The following is a 21,694-nucleotide window of genomic DNA, read 5'->3' as shown; positions in this document are numbered from 1 at the left end:
AAATAGTTTTTAATGATTGCCTTAATTTCCCCTTCATTAGAGGTGAGATCTCCCTTTTCATCATTAATATTGTCAATTTTGTTTTCTTCTTTCCTTTTTCTTATTAGATTGACCAGTACTTTGTCTATTTTATCTGTTTTTTTTTCAAAATACCAGCTTCTAGTCTTATTAATTCAATAGTTCTTTTACTTTCGATTTTATTAATTTCTCCCTTGATTTTTAGTATTTCTAATTTAGTTTTCATCTGGGGATTTTTAATTTGCTCTCTTTCTAGTTTTTTGAATTGCATGCCCAATTCATTAATCCCTGACCTCCTTAATTTGTTAATATATGCACTCAAGGATATAAATTTCCCCCTGAGTACTGCCTTGGCTGCATCCCACAGAGTTTGGTAGGATGTCTCATCATTGTCATTCTCTTCAATAAAATTGTTGATTGTTTCTATGATTTCTTCTTTGACTAATTGGTTTTGGAGAATCATATTGTTTAATTTCCAATTGGCTTTTGATTTGCCTGTCCAGGTGCCCTTACTAATTATTATTTTTATTGCATTATGATCTGAGAAGGTTGTATTTATTATTTCTGTTCTTTTGCATTTGTTTGCAATGTTTCTATGCCCTATTACATGGTCAATCTTTGTGAATGTACCATGTGCAACTGAAAGGAAGGTGTATTCCTTTTTGTTCCTATTTATTTTTCTCCACATATCAATTAAGTCTAATTTTCTAGGACTTCATTCACCTCTCTTGCCTCTTTCTTATTTATTTTTTTGTTTGATTTATCTAGATCTGAAAGAGGAATATTTAAATCTCCCACTATTATGGTTTTCCTATATATTTCCTGCTTGAGCTCTGCCAGTTTCTCCTTTATGAATTTGGATGCTATGCCACTTGGTGCGTACATATTGAGCAGTGTTATTTCCTCATTGTTTATACTACCTTTAATCAGGATGCAATGACCTTCCCTATCTTTTTTAATCATATCTATTTTTACTTTGGCTTTGTCAGAAATCATAATTGCCACTCCTGCCTTCTTTTTCTCATTTGAGGCCCAAAAGATTTTGCTCAAGCCCTTAACCTTAAACTTGTGTATGTCTACCCTCCTCATATGTGTTTCTTGTAGACAACATATGGTAGGATTTGGGTTACTAATCCACTCTGCTATTTGATTCCTTTTTATGGGTAAGTTCATCCCATTCACATTCAGAGTTATAATTGTCAGTTGTGCATTTGCTGACATTTTTGTATCCTCCCCTAGTCCTACCCCTTCTTCTTACACTATTTTCTTTTAAACCGGTGGTTTGCTTTGAGCCAGTATCCCTATAGGACTATAGGTTTTCAGCTATAATCTTTTGGTTTTCGGCTATGATCTTTTGGTTTTCCTTTTCAATCTGGTCATTTCTGGTGTTCAATTTGCTTATCAGTTCATTTGATTTCTGAGCCTCACTTTCCAATTGCAAAATTCTGCCTTTTAAACTGCTATTTTCTTGACAGATCTTTCCATCTTTCTCATCATCTCAGATTTGAACTCTTCAATAGCTTGTGACCCGTTTTCATTATTTTGGGAAGGTTTAGATATGGTTACTTCTTTATTCTCCTCTGTTTTCTGGATTTTCTCTGTGTAAAAGTTGTTGAGTGTTACAGAGTTCTTCTTGATGATCTTTCTCTTCTGGGGTTCCCGATTTTGGCTTGCCATTGTTAGACCTGCGCCTTCTGCGCTTTGTCCTCACACTCAGGGTCTGTCTGGGCTCTCTAGGCTTCTGAGGTCTCAGGTCTCATTGTTCTCGGGGTCAAGCCTCCTGGTTGTCCCTGGTCTGCCTCTCTGCCTGAGGCTCCTTCAGCAGTCTCAGGGGCTGCTTCCACAGCCATGCTCCCGTATGCACAGTGTTCCCACTCGAGGTCCAAGCCTGTGCTCAAGATCCTTGTCCGCGCCTAGGGCAATGCCTTCACCTGTGCCAGCGCTAGTGCTCATGGTCTGTATTCAAAGTCTGTGTGTGTTCTTTAGCCTCTTGGGGTCCTAAGTCTTGCTTCTCTCAGAAACAAGCCCTGGAGCTGCCATTGACTTAATTGGTGCCCCAAACCTGCTTTCACTCTTGTGCGCTGGCCTTGGCGTTGTGCGTGGTATGGGGGGTGGAGGAGGGGCTTCTTCCTCTTGAGTTTTAGTGAGAGCTGTTTCACCCCTTTATAGTGTGGAAATGCCCCGATTCCACATACCTTCAATGCTGCGCCCTGCTGTGGGTCCCTTCGTTTGTCTGGATTTGTTTTTATGACCCCTTGAGGAGTCCTGTATGCTTCGGTTAGGAGAGATCAAGCAGCTGCTCCTTACTTGGCTGCCATCTTAACCCCATCATACATTTTTTCTTTTTCACGACTATTATTTTCTTTTTTCCCAGTGATACGTAAAACTTTTTAACATTCATTTTCTAAGGTTTTGAGTTCCAAATTCTCTCTCTCCCTATCACTCCCCGCCTATAGAGAGCCAGCTCTATATGTTTTTGGGGTCCTGAGTGGCGTTTTGTGGCATCAGATTGTTAAGACAGGAAAAAGAAAATGAGAACAACCAGACTAGTGGTTAGCCCATGCTGATCTAAACGCTATGGGATTTGGAGTTTATTTTATACTGGTTTCAAACAAAGAACACAAAGAAAGAGTCACAGCTGTGAAGGGGTTACAAATCATACACAACCCATTAAAGTCTAAAAAGTAGAGATATAGGTACAAGGACAAGGGCCAAATTCCAACCACCAATTAGTAGGGTTAATTCTGGGAGCAGAAATATATTTCATGGAGATGTTTACTAATTGAGTCCTGTCTTCCTGATTTACAGATCTGGACCTGGTCAGATAGTCTGGACTAGATTGTCCGTCTAGGTCTTATCTAAGTAATATATTTTTTAGGGTTCAGGCTTCTTAATTATCAAGGAGAAAATTTGTTAACTCAGTAGCTGCTGGTCTGCTTAAGGACTCAAAGCTTTCCAATAAGAATATTGAGAAAAGGTGGGGATCTGAAAATGAGTCAAAAGAGGAGCCTTAGATTTTTACCTTAGATGGCCCATTCTATCTGCATCTGACTTGCAGTGCAGAAAAATCATACACACAGTTTTACTTGCCAATGATTTTGTAATGGGATCCAGATAAAATATCTATTACAGACTCTATTTCTCTAAATGACTCCTAATAGCCTCTTGGAGGGGTCATTGTTTTTGGATTAACCTACCTGCTGAGCATCATTGGATCATAGATAGAGGGCTGCAAGAGATTGCAGAAACCATTGAGTCTATCCCTTTTACTTTACAGATGAGATGAGGCTACTAAAGTGTAGAGGTTAAGGGATTTGCCTAGAGTCTGACTCCAAGTCCAGTGATTGGTGTCAAGACTCCAAACAGTTCTAAAGGAACTTTAACCAGTAATGTTATGGAGAGGTACCTATTTATGTACTTGGAGACAACTTTTGGTGAAAAAAAACCCAAAAGAATAATTTTGATTCTCATGAAATATAGTGAGTCATTAAATCTTACATGATAATGATTCTGATGTGGATGCTATTAGAGATTATAGGCAGACCACCCCAGGGATTCCCCATGGATCACAAAGCCTGTGGGAATAGGGAAAGGCAAAGTGAATTGTCCTGTTGATCACAGGGAAGGGTTGGATTCTGACAAATCTATTCTCATATTGTTCATTTGGAACATTTTAATCCAAGATCTCATATTAGGCATGGGGCCATTGAGATGGAGCTAGACACACAACCTCTTGGATAAGGAAAGGAAAATGTGTCAGACATGACTTCACTAGAAATGTTTTTTTTTCCATTTAAAGGAAACTTGAAGGATTAAATATTACATTGTATGCAAAAGTGATAACACAGGACAGGACTTTGACAGTTGCAGAGCTGTTCTCTTGTAAGATAGAAAGGCCATGAGTGAAAATTTTAATTTTTCCATTCCATGACCTTTGTGTAGTTATGTAGTCTATTTTTATTATTATTATTTTGTGAATAGTCAAGGGATTATGTGTGTGTGTGTTTGGGAAGTTCCATAAGGAGTGATTTCCCTTTGCCTTCTCAGATAATACCCTCTATTACTTAGAGCTTAGGTGACTTATTTTTTTAACCTTTACCTTCTGTTTTAGAATCAATGCTAAGTATTGGTTCCGAGGCAGAGGAGTGGTAAGGGCTATACAATGGGGGTTAAATGACTTGCCCGAGATCACACAGCTGCCCAGTTAGGTGACTTCTTCCTGGTCACAGAGTAAAGTTCCATGGATTCAATTATTATTTTTATGCTGATGACTCCTAAATCTACCTATTCAGATATAATCTCCTTACTTTAAGTCCAGTCCCTCATCTCCAACTGTCTCTAGATATTTCCCTTTTGTTTTTATAACTAAATAAAAACAATCCAAATAACAAATACCAAATAAAATGAGCATTTCCATATGCAAAGCAGCACAAAAAAAGGATTTTACATGAAACCATTAATTTCTATTATGTCCAGCTTCTTTTCCTTTTATGAGTATAATAAATTCAACATGTAATTTTCTTTAAAAATTAAATATTTTATTTTTTCAATTACATGTAATAATTTTCAACATGTTTTCTGAACTTATGAGGTCAAGTTGTCTCCCTCCCTTCTCTCCCTCAACTTGCTATTTGGTCTGGGTCATATGTGTATTATCCTGCAAAACTCACTTCCATATTGGTCATTGTTATAAAAGCACACTCATACAAAACCAAAACCTAAAATAAAACCTTAAATAAACTGATGTGAAAGATAACATGCTTTGATCTGCATTCTGACTCCAACAGTTCTTTCTCTGATGGTGGAGAGCATTCTTTGTCCTTTAAAATTGTCCTGGATCATTGTATTGCTAAGTGTTTCACAGCTGATCATCGTACAATATTACTGTTGCTGTGTATAGTGTTCAATATGTAACTTTCGATGTCATCTTCTGGCTTTTTGGTGGGGACTCTACTCTCTTCTGTCCATTTTTTGATTCCTTCAATGTCTTTCTTCTTTCTTTTATGGACAATTCCATTACAAGTCACCTTTCCCCTCCCAACTCCTCCATTCCTAGTTGCAAAAAGGGAAAAGAAAAACAAAACGTTTACAATCAATATATATAGTCAAGCAAGACAAAATTCCCACATTAGTCATGTTTGAAAACTTATGTTTTATTCTGCACCTTCAATCTTTCAGTAGGAGGATGGCATATTTCATTGGTTCTACAGAATTGTGGTTGTTCAGAGTTCTTAAGTCTTTCGAAGAAGTTGTTTCAAAAAATTGATTAATTAGTTTGTTTGTTACATTAAAATTCCCAGATATATAATCTCTTCCTTCCCCTCCCTTTACTAGGAAAAGCATCATTTAACAGAAATATATATGTCCAAATAAACTATGTCTTCCTATGTTTCAATTATATCCATTCTTTCCTTAGAAGTGGATATACACGTTATTCTTCGAACAATATTTATGTATCTGTATATAATGTTCTCTTGGTTCTACTTGTTTTACCTTCATGTAGGTCTTTCCATGTTTTTTTTTACATTTTTTTAAACCCTTAACTTCTGTGTATTGGCTCCTAGGTGGAAGAGTGGTAAGGGTGGGCAATGGGGGTCAAGGGACTTGCCCAGGGTCACACAGCTGGGAAGTGGCTGAGGCCAGATTTGAACCTAGGACCTCCATTCTCTAGGTCTGACTCTCAATCCACTGAGCTACCCAGCTGCCCCTTCCATGTTTTTTTTAATTAATCTGCTTCTTGTTTCTTATGGTTCAGTAGTATTCTCTCCCAATCATGTGCCAGAACTTATTTGACCATTTTCCAGTTGTGAAGGGAACTGATCAAACTCAGGTTTTCTAGATTCCAAGTCCAGCTCTTTATCTACTATGCCTCTTAACTAACTAAAATAATATTCCATTATATTGATATAGCATAGTTTGTTTGGCCATTCTTCAATTGATGGTGACACCCTTAGTTTTTAGTTCTTTGCCATAAAAGATGCTGCTATAAATTTTGTTCATAATATGGGTTCTTTTTTTATTTCTTTGGAGCATAGGCCTAATTGCAGTATTGGTGAGTAAATGAGTATACACAGTTAGTGACTTTTGGGACATAGTTTCAAATTGCTTTCCAGAATGGCTAGATCAGTTTCATCACTTTACCAACAGTACATTCATGTGCTTGCTTGCTTTTTTCCACAGCATGTACAATAATTATCATTTTCTTTTTGGGTCATATTTGCAAATCTCCCAAGTGTGAAAAGTTAACTGAATTTTTATTTTTCCAATTATTAGCAATTTGGAATATTTCTTTGTATGACTGTTAACAGCTTTGATTTTTTCATGATTTTATTGGAAAGGCTTAAACGCTTTTCAAGTAATGTTGGATTTTGCTATTAGAAAGATACTCTTTGTCATAGTAAGGAAAGGTTTATCTATTTCTATTCTTTTTTAAAATAATGACAATACGGGGCAACTGGGTGGCTCGGCAGATTAAGAGCCAGACCTTTAGATAGGAGGTCCTGGGCTCAAATCTAGACTTAGACACTGCCTAGCTATGTGACCTTGGGCAAGTCACTTAACCCCCATTGCTTAGCCCTTACCATTCTTCTACCTTGGAACCAATACACAGAATTAATTCTAAGACAAGGTAAGGGTTAAAAAAATAACAACAATTGGTATTGCCAAAAACTTTAAAGCATCTATTAATATAATAGTGTTTTAAAAATAATTTCAATTATTACTATGGTATATGAAATTTATAGTTTTCCTTTTATTGAACCAGCCCACTTCTGGAAATGTCCACTTGGATATTCCATTATCGTCTTATAATTAACAAGTCTAAAGCAGAACTCAATCATCTTCTCCTTAACCTTCCTGTCCATTCCTATTTATGTTTTGGTTACTGCTCTCCTTTAGTCACCCAGGTTTGCCACCTTGGTGTCATCCTCAACACCTTCTTGACCTTTCCCCTCTTATCCAAACAGTTGCTAAGTTTTTTTTTTTTTTTGAGTCTAACCATGGTGTCTCTGGTCCATCCCCTTCTTTCTACTTTCTGCTTTGTTCAGACTCACTTCACTTTATCAGTTCATATTAAGATTTCCCAGGTTTTTCTGAAATGGCCACCTTCATAATTTCTTATAGCATAACAGTGTTCTATCACACTGATGATATGCCACAGTTTGTTTGGTCATTCCCCAAAGGATCCATTGGCAGTCTTATTGGGATGGCTCTGAATAAGTTAATTAATTTATATAGTATTGCTAATTTTATGACATTGGCTTGTTTTACCCAAGAGCAAGTAATAGTTCTTAAACTATTTAAGTCTATCTTCATATCTGTGTAAGATTAAAATTAAATATCCAAATACTACAAGTATTATTTTTATAAGATTTATTAATGACAATAATAACCTAAAGTAAAGGGAAATAAAGTGAGAGAGAGAGAGAAAGAGTTTTTCCAGCCATAGTTAGCAGGAAAAAAAAAACCCAACACTCCAAAGGCATGGTTGCAGAAACTTTTAACAACCCAATGTAAACAAGTATGTGAGGACACAGAAGAAAGGAATTCTGGGGAATGTAGTCTTGGGGTAAAAAATTCCAACTACACATCTGTAATCATTTTTGTTGTTGTATTCTTAAAGTTCCTGTGTGTATCTTGGTAGGTAGACTCCCAAATATTTTATGCTGTTAATAGTTATTTGGAATGGAATTTCCCTTTGTCTTTCTTCCTTTGTAAATGCTGATGATTTATGTAGATTTCTTTTACATTTTTCAACTTTACTGAAATTACTAATTGCTTCAATAAGTCTTAGCTGAGTCTCTAGAATTCTGTAAGTACATCATCTCATCATCTGCAAAAAGTGATCATTTTGTTTCTTCTTTGCCTGTACCTATTCCTTCAATTTCTTTTTCTTGCCTTGTTCCCAAAGCTAGCATTGCCAGCACTATTGTTAAGCAGTAGCAGTGCCAGTGGACATCCTTGTTTTATACCTATCTTATTGGCAATAACTTTACCACCAGTACATCTAACTGTTCATGGTTTTAGATAGATATTATTTATTATGTTAATGAAATGTCCATTTGTTTCTCTGTTTTCTAGTATTTCTAAAAGCAGGAATGTGTGTTATATTTTGTCCAAAGCTCTTCCTGGATCTATTGGTATAATTATGATTTTTTTCCTTCTTGTCATTAATATGACCGCTTCTGAATCATTTTACCCTTTTAAGGTAATTAAATTTATGTCTAACCATGTTTATGTTTAAAGCCTATCTGGAACAGAAATAGACTCTTGCACAAGTCAGAATCATACGTCATGCTCTTTCTTGTTCCCGCATTTGTCATTTCCTGATAATTACTCCATTCAAGTGGAAGCTAAAAATGCTTTTGGTGAGAGCAAGTCTGAAGTAACATATTGGTCCTTGGAAAACATAGGTAAGTGTCAGTTGGACATATAAAAACTTTTATTTTAAAGTGTTTGCATACCTGTAAAGCAAATAGATTCCTAGCTTAGGGATGTAATGTACAGCTGCTATCGCATATACCACAGGAAAACTGACTCAATAAAACAAAACAACCACAACCAAAGTCAAGGGACAACAGCTTTGGGGAAGGATAATTTAAAACAAAAATAAACTCTGCTTTTTCAATGACTCCATCTCTTCATTCTAGTGTTAGTTATGCTTAAGGTAGGCAAGAACCTGAATTATTCCCTGAATATGTAGAAAGGAAAGGACAGAAAAAGACTCTTCATTTTTTTCATATTTCCCATTTGCTCTTTCAATTTTTTTTCTCGAAAATTTTTGTAATTTTGTGTTTTGACATCATCTTCATTTCCAAATATATTCTTCCCTTCTTCTCTGCATCCCTTGCAGGGGTATCAACTTCTGACCAAAAAAAAATTCTCATTAATTCTTGCCTTCTTCAGTTCTTCAAGAAAATTAATCTTCCTTATGGTATTTTAAATTTTAGCTAACATTTAAAAAATAGTGAGAAAATATGAAAATTTCAAATTTATCTAACTCATATGTTCCATAACTTCTAACATAACTGTGGAACAAATGATTTCATTCACACAAAAGTCCATGGCATTTTTAGTTTTGTATATGCACCATTAGGTTAAACCAGTGATTCCCAAAGTGGGCACTAACGCCCCTGGTGGGTGCTGCAGTGGTCCAGGAAGTGGTGATGGCCACAGGTGCATTTATCTTTCCTATTAATTGCTATTAAAATGTAAAAAAAATTAATTTCCAGGGGGCTAAGTAATATTTTTTTCTGGAAAGGGGGTGGTAGGCCAAAAAAGTTTGGGAACGACTGGGTTAAATGGTCTAATCTGTAGTAAAAATGAAGAACAGTTTGAATTAGTGAAAAATTCTGAATTATGGAATCTCTTTAATGAAGAAACTCAATTAAAAATTGTTGGTACAAAGTGCTAATTACCTATCACCAATAGAATCTTATTAAATCTGAGTTGGCACAGGATAAAAGACTCCTTTTTCTTATTCCTTTTATTGATTTATAAGCTCGTGAATTTATCCTTTTATATGTCAGGGAGTTATTTTAAGTCTTTTTCTAAACCCATACCTTCTGTCTTAGAATCAATACAGTTTATTGATTTCAAGGCAGAGGAGTGGTAAGGGCTAGACAATGGGGATTAAGTGACTCTAGGAAATATCTGAGGCTACATTGGTATCCAGAACTTTCTGTCTCTGGTCCCCTGGCTCTCAATCCACTGGGCCATCTAGCTGCCTCTAGTTGTTTCAAGTTTTAAAGAAATTTGAAAGCCACCTATTTTTATAATAATAACTTGCAGTTTTTATAGTGTAAATTACTCAAGGAAGAGTTTTGTATCTGAGATGAGCTATCACAAAAACCGGAAAGCAGTCTGGCAGTAAGTAGACTTAGACTACCAATTTTTTTACCATTTTGTTACAACAACCTCAGAATGCTTATACAACCTTAATATTATTCAGTCACAACATAAAGAAATTAGTAAGGGATTGAATCAATCACCACAGACCAATTACAGCTCCAAAGAAGTGGGAGAGGTGTTTACCAAAGACTACATTAGAGAAATTTTGTTTTATAATGTTGCAAAGCTTTTGCAGTAACAAAATCAGAGGAAATGGACAACAGGGAAAACTGTTGATTATCTTTGCATCAAATATCTCTGGTAAAGGTCTGAGACTCAAAATATCTAGGGAACTAGCACACAGGAGATATTTCCCAGAGAACAAATGGTTATGAGATCTGAACAAATGTTTCTTTTTTTTTTTTTAACATTTTTTAATATTTATTTTTTAGAAAAGTTAACATGGTTACATGATTTATGCTCTTACTTTCCCCTTCACCCCCCAACATCCCCTCCACATGGCTGATGCCCATTTCCACTAGTTTTAACATGTGTCATTGATCAAGACTTATTTCCAAATTGTTGATAGTTGCATTGGTGTGGTAGTTTCAAGTCCACATCTCCAATCATGTCCACCTCAACCCATGTGTTCAAGCAGTTGCTTTTCTTCTGTGTTTCCTCTCCTGCAGTCCTTCCTCTGAATGTGGGTAGTGTTCTTTACCATAAATCCCTCAGAGCTGTCCTGTGACATTGCATTGCTGCTGGTACAGAAGTCCATTACATTCTATTTTAACACAGTGTATCAGTTTCTGTGTACAATGTTCTTCCGGCTCTGCTCCTTTCGCTCTGCATCAATTCCTGGAGGTCTTTCCAAGAACAAATGTTTCTTAAAAGACTTGCAAACTGTTAGCAGCCGTGTGAAAGCTTGGTCTAAATAATAATAAGAGAAAAAGAGATTATCCAGCTCCAAGATTTCATGATGCACGTGTACAACAATGGTCCATTATTGCATCGCTTGAGTCTTTGACAACTCTTTTCCTTCTTACGTAAGAGACAGGATCTCCTGTCATTTAGGGTAGCAGGGATTGCTCTACGGGAAAGTGGGCGTTGTATCCTCCTCCACTCTTTTCCCTGAGCCCCTTTTGCTCATCCTTGTCTAGATTGTATGCTAATAGTGACCTAAAACACTCAAGATATTAAATCAGTTTTTAGACTTAATATTTTAAAATTAATTATATTTAATTTAAAATAATAAACAATTTAATATTAATATTACATCATTTAATTTAAAATAATAAACAATTTAATATTAATATTACATCATTTAATTTAAAACAATAAACAATTTAATATTAATATTATATCAAACAATTTAATATTAATATTCTCATCTTTTTGTAGATGTGAATTTTTTTTGTTTCTGTTATTTTCAGTGAAAACAGAGCCACCTAAGATTCAAACTGTGGAACCAATCCCAGGTGTTAAACATATGCTCCAAGTAGTATGGAAAAAACCAGAGAAGTTACCTTCTTTTGGTTCATATAAATGCCGCCTGAAATACAGGATAGTGAATAGTACTAAATGGGTGAGTATCATAGTAAGTATGGCATAGACATATCATATATATATCATATGAGACTCCTTTCAGAGTGGTCAAACAAAAGACATTTTGTATAAAAACAAGTGGCGTCTATAGTGATGACATTCTGACATTGAAAAGAGCTGGCAGTGGGGCAGCTGGGTGAACCAGTGGACAGAGAGCCAGTCCTAGAGATAGGAGGTCCTGGGTTCAAATATGACCTCAGTCACTTCCTAGCTGTGTGACCCTGGGCAAGTCACTTAACCCCCATTGTCTATCCTTTACCACTCTTTTTATCTGGGAACCAAGTCAAGCATTGATTCTAAGATGGAAGAAGAAAATGGCTACCCACCCCCCAGTTTTCACTTTGGCTTTTTCCAATGGGAAAATATGCTGAAATGAGCCCAGGAGTTCCTAAATAAGTGAGTACAGGGATTATCAGTTTAGTCACAACATTTGATTCTGGGAAACCAGCGTCAGGTCAAAATATAATAATATATAACATATAATAATATATAATATAATAATGAAAGTTATAGCCATGAGAATGATGTTAGTCAATAATAAGCAGTTGCAATCAATATGTGTAAGATTAAAAATTAATATACAATATCTCCAAGTATTATATTTAATTAGATTTATTAATAATAATTATTAATAATAACTTGAAGAAAGGGAAGAAAAGCCTCAGTAAAGAAAACCAGCTTTCCCAGCCTTGCAGTCAGGAAAAGAGAGAGCGAGGCCATTTGCCCTGATCGCCTTATCCACACATTAAAACTCCTTGACATCAGCTAACCCCCCCCCCCAAATATCTCTTCTTTTACTTCAGTTTGTAATGGAGACAAGGACTTTCTCTATATCAAGGCCAGCCTCTTTACCTCTCCTCACTTCTTCTCCAGTAGATTTCCCCCACTCTCATCCCTCCTTTCTCACAATTTTTTTTTGTTAAACCCTTATCTTCTGTCTTAGAATCAATACTAAGTATAGGTTCCAAGGCAGAAGAGTGATAAAGGCTAGGCAATGGGGGTTCATTGATTTGCCCAAGGTCACACAGCCAGGAAGTGTCTGAGGTAAAATTTGAACCCAAGACTTCCCATCTCCAAGCCACTGAGCCAACTAGCTACCTCTTCTCTCACTAATTTTCAATGTATTACTATTGACTAGTTTCTTTCCTGTTACCTATAAATATTCCCCAATTCCCCCTCCCCATTCTTTTTAGCATTTCAAGCTATCATCCTCTATTTCTTCTCCCCTTTTAATTAATAATCAGTCAAAAATCTCAGCCAAACACTTTCATAAAGCTATATGAACTTGCTGTCTTCACTTGGTTTCCATTCATTCTCACAGAGGATGATAGGATAAAAGATTTAGGGCTGGAAGGACTCTTCAAGGATGTAGAATCCAACCTCTATTTAAAACTACTCTAAGGTTCCACCTCGTACCCATCAGGATGACAAAGATAAAAAAGGTAAATGAGAAATGTTGAAGAGGTTGTGGAGAAACAGGCACATCAATGATCTATTGATGGAGCTTTGAACTGGTCCAGCCATTCTGAAAAGCAATTTGGAACTGGATTCCATGAAGTCACTAAACTGTTCATATCCTTTGCTCTAGCAATACCCTTACTCAGTCTATACGCCAAAGATATAGAAGAAAAAGAAGCCATAAGTACAAAAATATTGCTACTAAAGAAAGTAGTAGCAAAACTTTGGAAAATAAGGAGGTACCCTCATATTGAGGAATAGCTAAGCAAAGTATGTTATATTAATTTTATAGAATAGTATCATACCATAAGAAATTACGAAATAGAGATTTTCAGAGAAAAGTAGGAAGACCTCCATGAATTGATGAAGAATGAAATGAGCAGAAATAGGAACTCTGTTTAGAATCACAACAACCATATTATATAGAGAAACAACTTTGTAAAACTCTAGAGCTCTGATGAATGCACTGACAAACCACAATTTCAGGGGACCAAAGATGAAGCATGCCACCTATCTCTTTCCAAAATGAAGATGATTTATGATTTAGAATGAGATAAACATTTTAGGAAATGGCCAATTTGGAAATAAAAAAATTAATTTTGTCTATTTATTATGAGGGCTTTATTTTTTCTTTTAAATGTTCATTTCAGAAGGGAGGAGTGGAAGGGAAAAAACATAAATACTTGGTAATTCAGGGAAATTAAAAATTAGAAAATAATATGATTGAATTTTTTAAGAAAGGGAAAAAAAGCAAGATTGCCAATTCTATAGTTAGTTTAGTCTGGGCAGGAGGAGTTCTGGTAGTTAAGAGGAAATTATTTTTGCCTTTTGAGAAGAAACCTTTCTAGAAGAATGGTATATCAAGAGGATATACCTCTCTTCTCCTCTCCTTTCCTTTTCTCCTCCCCCTTTTACTTACCCTTTCCTTTCCTTTTGTTTCCATGTCACTATTGCTATGTAGCCATTTCTATCCCTCAGCTCTCTTACTTGTTCCACTGTATTCCCTCCCCCTAAAAAAAAAACCCACCAACACGTCACCTTTTCTAAGCAAAACAAATTCACATGCTAACAACACTGAAAGATGTTTAATTTCTCACCTCTAGTCTATTACTTCTCAGTCTTTTGGAGTTATGATTGGACATTACATTGACCAGAGTTCTTAAATCTTTCAAAAAATTTTCTAAACATCATCATAGTCACTCTATAAATTGTACACTTGGTTCCATTTACTTTACTTTGTGTCAATTGATACATACATTCTCTAAAGCAATCCCTTTCATCAAGAGCAAGAACTTATTTTCATATCTATTTTTATCAACTGAATGTAAAATAATATGAAGAAAGAATGCTGGAATTGGAACCAAAAGGCCTAGGTTTGAATCCTGGCTCTTACCAACCTTGGCTTGTGTGACTTGCATGAATCAAGTCACTTTACCTTTTCTGTAGAAGGAATAATGTCATATTTGCATTTCTTATTTCATTGGGTTGGTAGGAGAAAAACTTTATAAACCTTCAACTGATAATAAATATAAATGAATATTACCTATTATTAACCTTTTTTACCCCATATTTCCAGGAAATGATATTTACACCAACAAAAAAAACCCCATTAAATTCCTAATGTAGATTATTTATAAGGATACTATGTCCTACAAATCAATCAATCCTTAAGTATTTATTAAATACATATTATGTATTAGGCACTGAACTAAGTTCTGAGGAGACAAAGGAAAAGTCAAAACCAACTTTGGTCTTAAGGAAAACCAATTAGCATAATCCCCTCTGAGTAGAAACTGTAGATGGATCCTAGATATCCAGTGAAGGCACCAACCCATTCTCATCCCACTCAGTGTTTCTCTGACCAATAGTGGCCACTCAGGAAGTCACTCACAGTAAGGACTGGACAAGGGAGTTGTCTTTTACCTCATGCTTCCAGCTCTGGCTCCAGGAGCATGGAGTTTATTATATATATTTCAAGACTCATTTCACACAAAAGAACCCCCCTGAAACTTGCAGATGTGCAGAAGTTACAAATTATGTCACATCAAAACACAAAACATTGGCTTCAGAATAGACCAAGGCCAAGGCTGAATTTTGACTGGTTCTTATCAGAAAGCCAAGTTGGGAGTATTTTTCTCAGGGTTGAATTGCCCCTTACTAAAGTTTTGGCCTTGGCTGTAGCTGCATTCCTGGGCAAAGGGGGACAGTGTTAACCCTTTAAATTCAGGTTTGCTAGGAACTTAAAGCTTTTCAATAAGGTCACAATACTTTTCAACAAGAAATCACAAGGATCACAAAAGGGGTCAAAAAGAGGAGTCTCAGATTTTTATCTATTCTCTTATTGGCTTCCCACAACCACACCATCTTTACTTTGGCTCTGTCTCTTCCAGCCCCAATACATATGCATTCTTTCTAAGATGGAAGCTTTCCATTTGTTTCAAGAGAAAAACATTGGTGTGGGTGGCAGGGCTATGGATTTGAATGCCAGGTCTACTATGTATTACCTATATGACCTTGAGCAAAAACACTTGACCTCTCCAGGCCTCAGTTTACTCATCTTTAAAATGAGGGCACTGGGGAGCAACTGAGTGGCTCAGTGGATTGAGAACCAGGCCTAGAGACAGGAGGTCCTGGGTTCAAATCTGACCTCAGACACTTCCTGGCTATGTGAGACTGGGAAGTCACTTAATCCTACCATAATTCCCCCTTCCTGCTCTTCTGCCTTGGAAACAATACACAGTGTTGATTCTAAAACAAAGGTAAGGATCATTAAAAATAAAATAAAATGAGGTTATTGGACTAGATGCCCTCTGGGTCCTTTCCAGCTCTAGCATCTATGTTCCCATGCCCATGAAGAGGGATAAGAAATGGGTGAAAAAAGCCAGCCAGCATACTTCTGTACAAGTCCCTTAGTCAGGTGATGGAGCTGCATGTGTGTATGTGTGATATTCTTCTCAAGGAAATAATATTAATATTAATTACTAATCACCAATTATTAAATTAATCACCAATCACTAATTATTAAATTAATTAATCTTAGCCTGCCATCAAAGTAATTAATTAATTAATGTAGTCTGATATCCCTTTTTTGGCATCCCAAGACAATCTTAAGATTTTTTTTTTAGATTTTTTTAAAAAATTTTAAACCCTTAACTTCTGTGTATTGACTTATAGGTGGAAGAGTGGTAAGGGTAGGCAATGGGGGTCAAGTGACTTGCCCAGGGTCACACAGCTGGGAAGTCAATCTTAAGATTTTAAAGGAGAAAAAAAATTGATTTTAAGACTGAAGCTATCAACTTGTTTCTGCCTGCCCTTGCTGAAGTAGAGTAGAGACAAGTTCTTTGTTTATCTGTAAATAAGCCTCTTAGGCAGTGAAGCAATTATACAAGATAGGCAGAGCCATGTGGAGAAGAGCACACATGCCCTTGTGGTCTCTCTTGGTGTCTGGAAGACTGGCCTCTTGTCCGGGCTGAAGTCAGAGTCCTCCAGTCAAAGAGGCTTGGGAAAAGGATGTCAAGAAGAGCATAAATTGGCAGAGAAGTGGGAAATCATTCTTTCATTGGTATTATGAATGGAGGAGGTGCACACTGGCTTGTGGTTGGCACAGCTGGCATGGCTGTTGCTTTTTCTTTCTCTGGCCTCCTTTTTATAATTTAATAAATAATTATAAATATAGATCCTGTATGTAGAGAATTTTAATCATGACACTCAGGACATATGGTATTTGTTACCATGAATTTTTCTTAGCTGGAAGCACAAAAAAAAGAGCTTCCTCAGGCTGTAATTGGTTATAGAAAGGCAGGAAGGTGAAGAAGTCACAAGTTGAAGAAATTGAGAGCAAATCTGTGGTTCTTTTCCAATTTATTGTTTCTGTCTTTTTCTCTAGGAGCTAGTAAGCCAAAGAATGACACATGAAAGCCCGTACAATCTCACTGGACTGTTGGCTTTGCAGCAATATGCTGTCTCCATGCAGTGCCACGTGTTCAACTTAGAGTTCTGGAGCAGCTGGAGTGAAGAGATAATAGGGACAACTGAAGGACTAGGCAAGCTGATCTTTTGTTAACTTCATTGTGTTTCAAAGGCAAGGACACAAGATGATGAGTCTGAAGACCAGCCTCTGAATCCCAGCTCTGTAAATCGCCTCTATGACCTCGCATGCCATTTTCTTTCTCTGGTTCTATGGTGCTGGCTTCAGGGAACTTTAACCACACTTATCATTTGTTGTTAGGTTAGTGGGGACATGAGATGATACAGATTTGGACATGTGCATTCTTGTGAATGTTTTGAGATGAAATTTAGTAGGGATGTAAGTGATATTTGGATGCAAAAAAAAAATTCAGTTTCACATGGAAGCATGGTATGATGAAAGGAACACTATTTTGAGTCAGAGGACCTAGGTTCAAATTAAACTTTACTTGTACTATCTGTATAAGGTAAGTCACAGCCTCCCTGGGTCTCAGTTTCCTCAGCTACAAGATACAGAGCCCTTCTCCTGCCTGACTTGATAGCCATAGGTTGAGAAAGCAAGGGTGGACTTGGGAGAATCATTCATCTCACATTTGATTCATTTTTCATAGCTCCAAATTCGAGCTTGGATTTGTGGAGAGTCCTTGGGCCAGTCCAACCAGATGGAAAGAGGATAGTCCAGGTGTTATACAAGGTAATACTTCTCTAAGTTTATTACATGCCCAAAGGTTCTTGAAATACCCCAAAGATTATAACTGCCTTTTAAAACAGATTCCTAATCAAAATAAATTCTATCCACCCCTTCACAGGTCAACTGCAAGGATAATTAATAACTATGATGTTGAGGAAGTAATTTCATCCCATTCAACCGTGGAGTTCACAATTTAACTGCCACAACATCTTTTTTTAGAGCCTAGTGGCTTACTAGTCACAGCCTCCTTGGAACTTCCCTCTACCTTACAATTTGAGAAGCACTGATCTACGAATAGATGAATTGGTTCATCATTGGGGTGTTGGAAATATCAGCCAACTCTTTTTCCAAAAAGAAAATAGTTCAAAGCAAGTCATTCTTCTAGAGAAAGACCATGAGACAAGAGAGAAGAAAAATATAGCATAAAGGGAATAGAGGTGATATAGAAAAATAAAAAGAAGAAATATTAGTGAGGTTACAAGAGAGAGAAGAGACAGGAGAGGAGACAAGACAGAAGAGAAAGAAGAGAGGAGAGACGAGATCAGAGAAGGAACAGAGAAGAGAAAGGGTAGTGAGATGGGAGATGGGAAATGGAATCACTGCTAAGTATTTGTAGTCAATAATGGACAATGACCAGTAATGGCAACTCTAATGGCTTTCCCATACCAACCATGCTGTTGGGATGAGTTAAAATTTTCATTTGGTGGAAGATGTTGCCTGTTTTGATGAGTGTGAAAAATCTGAACCATGACTAGCATTTTCGATTCTTTTCTGTAGGGTCACTGGCACAACCAATATTGTTTGGAAACTTCTCTAGGTATTGAACGTTCCCAGCTATTTCTTGTAAATTGGTCACTATGCCAACATGTGTGTCTATTTAGAACAACACAAGGCTGAGCAAAGGCAGGGAAGGGCCAGATCTTGGCTGTAGTGCAGATAAGTCCTTCTTTTTATAGTTGTTTCCATCTTTGTTTTTACTTTGGTTTGGCCTTTGTGTTTCCCAGTGGATCCCACAGTCAAATTCTGTGTGGGCTTGCCTCCCTGGGCAGTGTCCCTTGCTCATCAAAATTGGCCTTTATTTCCCATTCATGTAGGACCCCGATAGTCTGACAAATTGATCCTAGCTAATGTATTAATATGTTAGCCCTCTAAGGTAACATTGGTGCATTTAAAATGTGGAAATCTGATTCTTTGGAGATAGTACCTCAATGGCAAGGAGATTCTAATGTTGAGAATTTCACATTTGTGACAAAATGATCTACAGGAAAGGGAATATATCTCTAGGTAGATGGGACTTCATTAGCCCTTACAATGAAAAAAAATCCTTTCCTTCTGCCCTAAAATCCGTACTAGGCAGAAGAGTGGTATGGGCTAGGCAATTATGGAGAAGTGACTAGCTCAGGGTCACACAGCTAGCAAGTAATGGGGGCTAGATTTGAACCCAGGTCCTCCTGACTCCAGCCCTGGCACTAAATCCACGCTGCTAATTAGATGCTCCTACTTGTTTACAAATAAAAAAAATATGCACTTAACAAACACAGGCATTTCTGTATACAAAGTAGAATAGAAAAGATGATTGTATATGAAACCATGAATTTCTATCATATACAAAACAGCTTGATTTTTTAAAGAGCATAGAATAAATTCAAACTGTTATTTCAAAACTATCTTGCATGTTAGTATTATCTTCTGAACTTCCTCCTATTCTTTTCTGTGCATTTTCTTTTAAATGTTTTAAGGTATCTTTTTTCTTTATTTTTACTTTTTTGGGTAGTACTCTCTCTATCCCTTTCATATCTAATTTCCTCCCTTACATGTTAAAAAAAAAGATTACCCTTGAAATGCATAAATACTACTAAACAAAACAAATTTACATTTTGGACATATTAAAAAAATATTTGATTCTATACCCTGAGTCAATCACTGATCTACTAAGAAATAGATAGTATACTTCATTATTGGTTGTTTGAAGTTGTGCTTGGTCATTCCATTGATTAGAGTTCCTAAGTCTTTGAAAGTTGTTTGTTTTTACAGTGTTGTTATTATATAATTTGTTCCATTGGTTCTGCTCCCATTACTCTGCATTCATTCATACAAATCTTCTTGGATTTCTGTGAAGCCATATCTTATGTCATTTTTTATCAGCTCTTCAGTTATTATTTTTTAATTTGAAAAATTTTATTTATTTAATTAATTTAGAATATTTTTCCATGGTTACATGATTCATGTTCTTTCCCTCTCCCCTCCCATAGCCCTCCCATAGCCAACGAGCAAGTCCACTGGGTTTTTACATGTGTCATTGATCAATACCTATTTCTATATTATTAATATTTGCATTAGGGTGATCGCTTAGAGTCTACATCCCCAATCATATCCCCATTGACCAAGCAATTGTTTTTCTTCTGTGTTTCTACTCCCACAGTTTTTTTCTCTGGATGTGGCTAGTTTTCTTTCTCATAAGTCCCTCAGAATTGTCCTGGATTATTGCATTGCTGCTAATAGAGAAGTCTACTAAATTTGATTGTACCATAATGTATCAATCTTTGTGTACAATGTTCTCCTGGTTCTGCTTCTTTTGCTCTGCATCAATTCCTGGAGGTTGTTCCAGTTCACATGGAATTCCTCCAGTTCATCATTCCTTTCAGCACAATAGTGTTCCATCACCAACATATACCACAATTTGTTCAGCCATTCCCCAATTGAAGGGCATCCCCTCATTTTCCAATTTTTTGCCACCACATCAGTCCTTCAGTTATAAGCAGGTGCTTGTTCCATCTCCCTAGAGCCAAGAGTTGGTTAGTAGTTGTCTGGTCTCTGTTCAAAGGTTTGGTCTCTTTGATGACTTCTAGTGCTTGTCCTAGGGTGGATCTGAATGCAAGTTAGCCCTTAAATCAATCTACACTTGGGTTCTTCTATAACAGGGCTAGCCTAGGAACAGGTCATATTTAAGGCTAGTCCAGAGTAAGACAACTCACTTCCTCAATAGCATGTATTCCTATATCCTTATGGATATACCAGTCTTTTGTGCTAGTCTCAAAGGGTAATTTATTAATTATGGAATCAGTCCCATAAATCCTCATCATTCTCATTTCTTCTCTTTCACAAATTGCCTATTTGTCACTGTTTTAAAAGATATTTGGCATAATTTCTGGTAGTAGTTTAAGTATTATTTGTGTGCAGGAGACAAGAGCAGACCCAAGGATAAGAAAAATACTTGGCTACAAAATCCGGTACTTTCCAGAAAATGAGAACTCTTTTAAGGAAACAAATACCACGATTGTTCAACAGTTTGAACTCCATCTAGGAAGTGATGCCTACTTGGTGTCTGTTGGGTACTTTACATCAGATGGTGCATCTCCAGAAGCAACATTGAGAATACCAGCTATTCATGAAAAACGTATGTTATCTGTAAATAGAATATAAAATTTTTTCTCAATTCTTGAACTACCAGAATAGCCACAACACTGGGAACTTATGCTTAGAGGGAGGACTTTTCCCCCAAGCAAATGGAAATAGAAGCTTTTGGGGGCATTAAGATAGGAATGGTGTGGGGAGAAGAATTATAATTGTTATTCAGTCATTTCAGTCATATCCTATTCTATGTGACCCTATTTGGGGTTTTCCTGGCAAAGATACTAGAGGAGTTTGCCTTTTCCTTCTCTGATTCATTTTATAGATGAGGAAACTGAGGCAAGCAGGTGAAGTGACCACCTAAATTCACACAGCTCATAAGTGTTTGAGGCCAGATTTGAACTCAGGAAGATGAATCTTCTTGACTTCAGGCCTGGCACTCTATCCACTATGTCCCCTAACTGTCCAGAGTTAAATGAGAACCAGCTAATTTCTAAGTATAGTAAACCCTGGATGATAGCCTAGACGAAGGAGCTGATCAGTACTCACCCTCAAGATGATACTGAAAATGACTCCATGAAAGGAAGACTTAGGATTTCAAAGCTAGAGAGAATAGATCAAATCAGCTAGAAATCAGCTGCTATTTCCCTTAACCCAGTTCAGAGTGTAGATTCCTATTATCTCCAACCCTGCTAACCAAAAGTGACAAGCAAGACATTGACTTAGTGCTGAACTGGTCCAAAGCTGACCGCAATAGAGAGAATTTAGATATGATCA

General features: G+C 36.6%; 1 protein-coding gene across 1 annotated transcript in view; it reads left to right on the top strand.

Annotated features, from left to right (window-relative positions):
* IL31RA (interleukin 31 receptor A) overlaps nt 1–21,694 on the top strand; it is a 56,301-nt gene that overhangs the window by 15,585 nt on the left and 19,022 nt on the right. Inside the window, exons 3-7 of the mRNA XM_044657730.1 lie at nt 8,263–8,429; nt 11,280–11,431; nt 16,796–16,952; nt 17,487–17,569; nt 20,747–20,963. Coding sequence (XP_044513665.1) covers nt 8,263–8,429; nt 11,280–11,431; nt 16,796–16,952; nt 17,487–17,569; nt 20,747–20,963 — 776 coding nt within the window. The remainder of the gene's footprint in view (nt 1–8,262; nt 8,430–11,279; nt 11,432–16,795; nt 16,953–17,486; nt 17,570–20,746; nt 20,964–21,694) is intronic.

The sequence above is a fragment of the Gracilinanus agilis genome, chromosome 1 (assembly GCF_016433145.1).
Source record: "Gracilinanus agilis isolate LMUSP501 chromosome 1, AgileGrace, whole genome shotgun sequence".
Classification (NCBI taxonomy): Eukaryota; Metazoa; Chordata; class Mammalia; order Didelphimorphia; family Didelphidae; genus Gracilinanus; species Gracilinanus agilis.
This window is presented reverse-complemented; position numbering and strand designations above follow the sequence as displayed.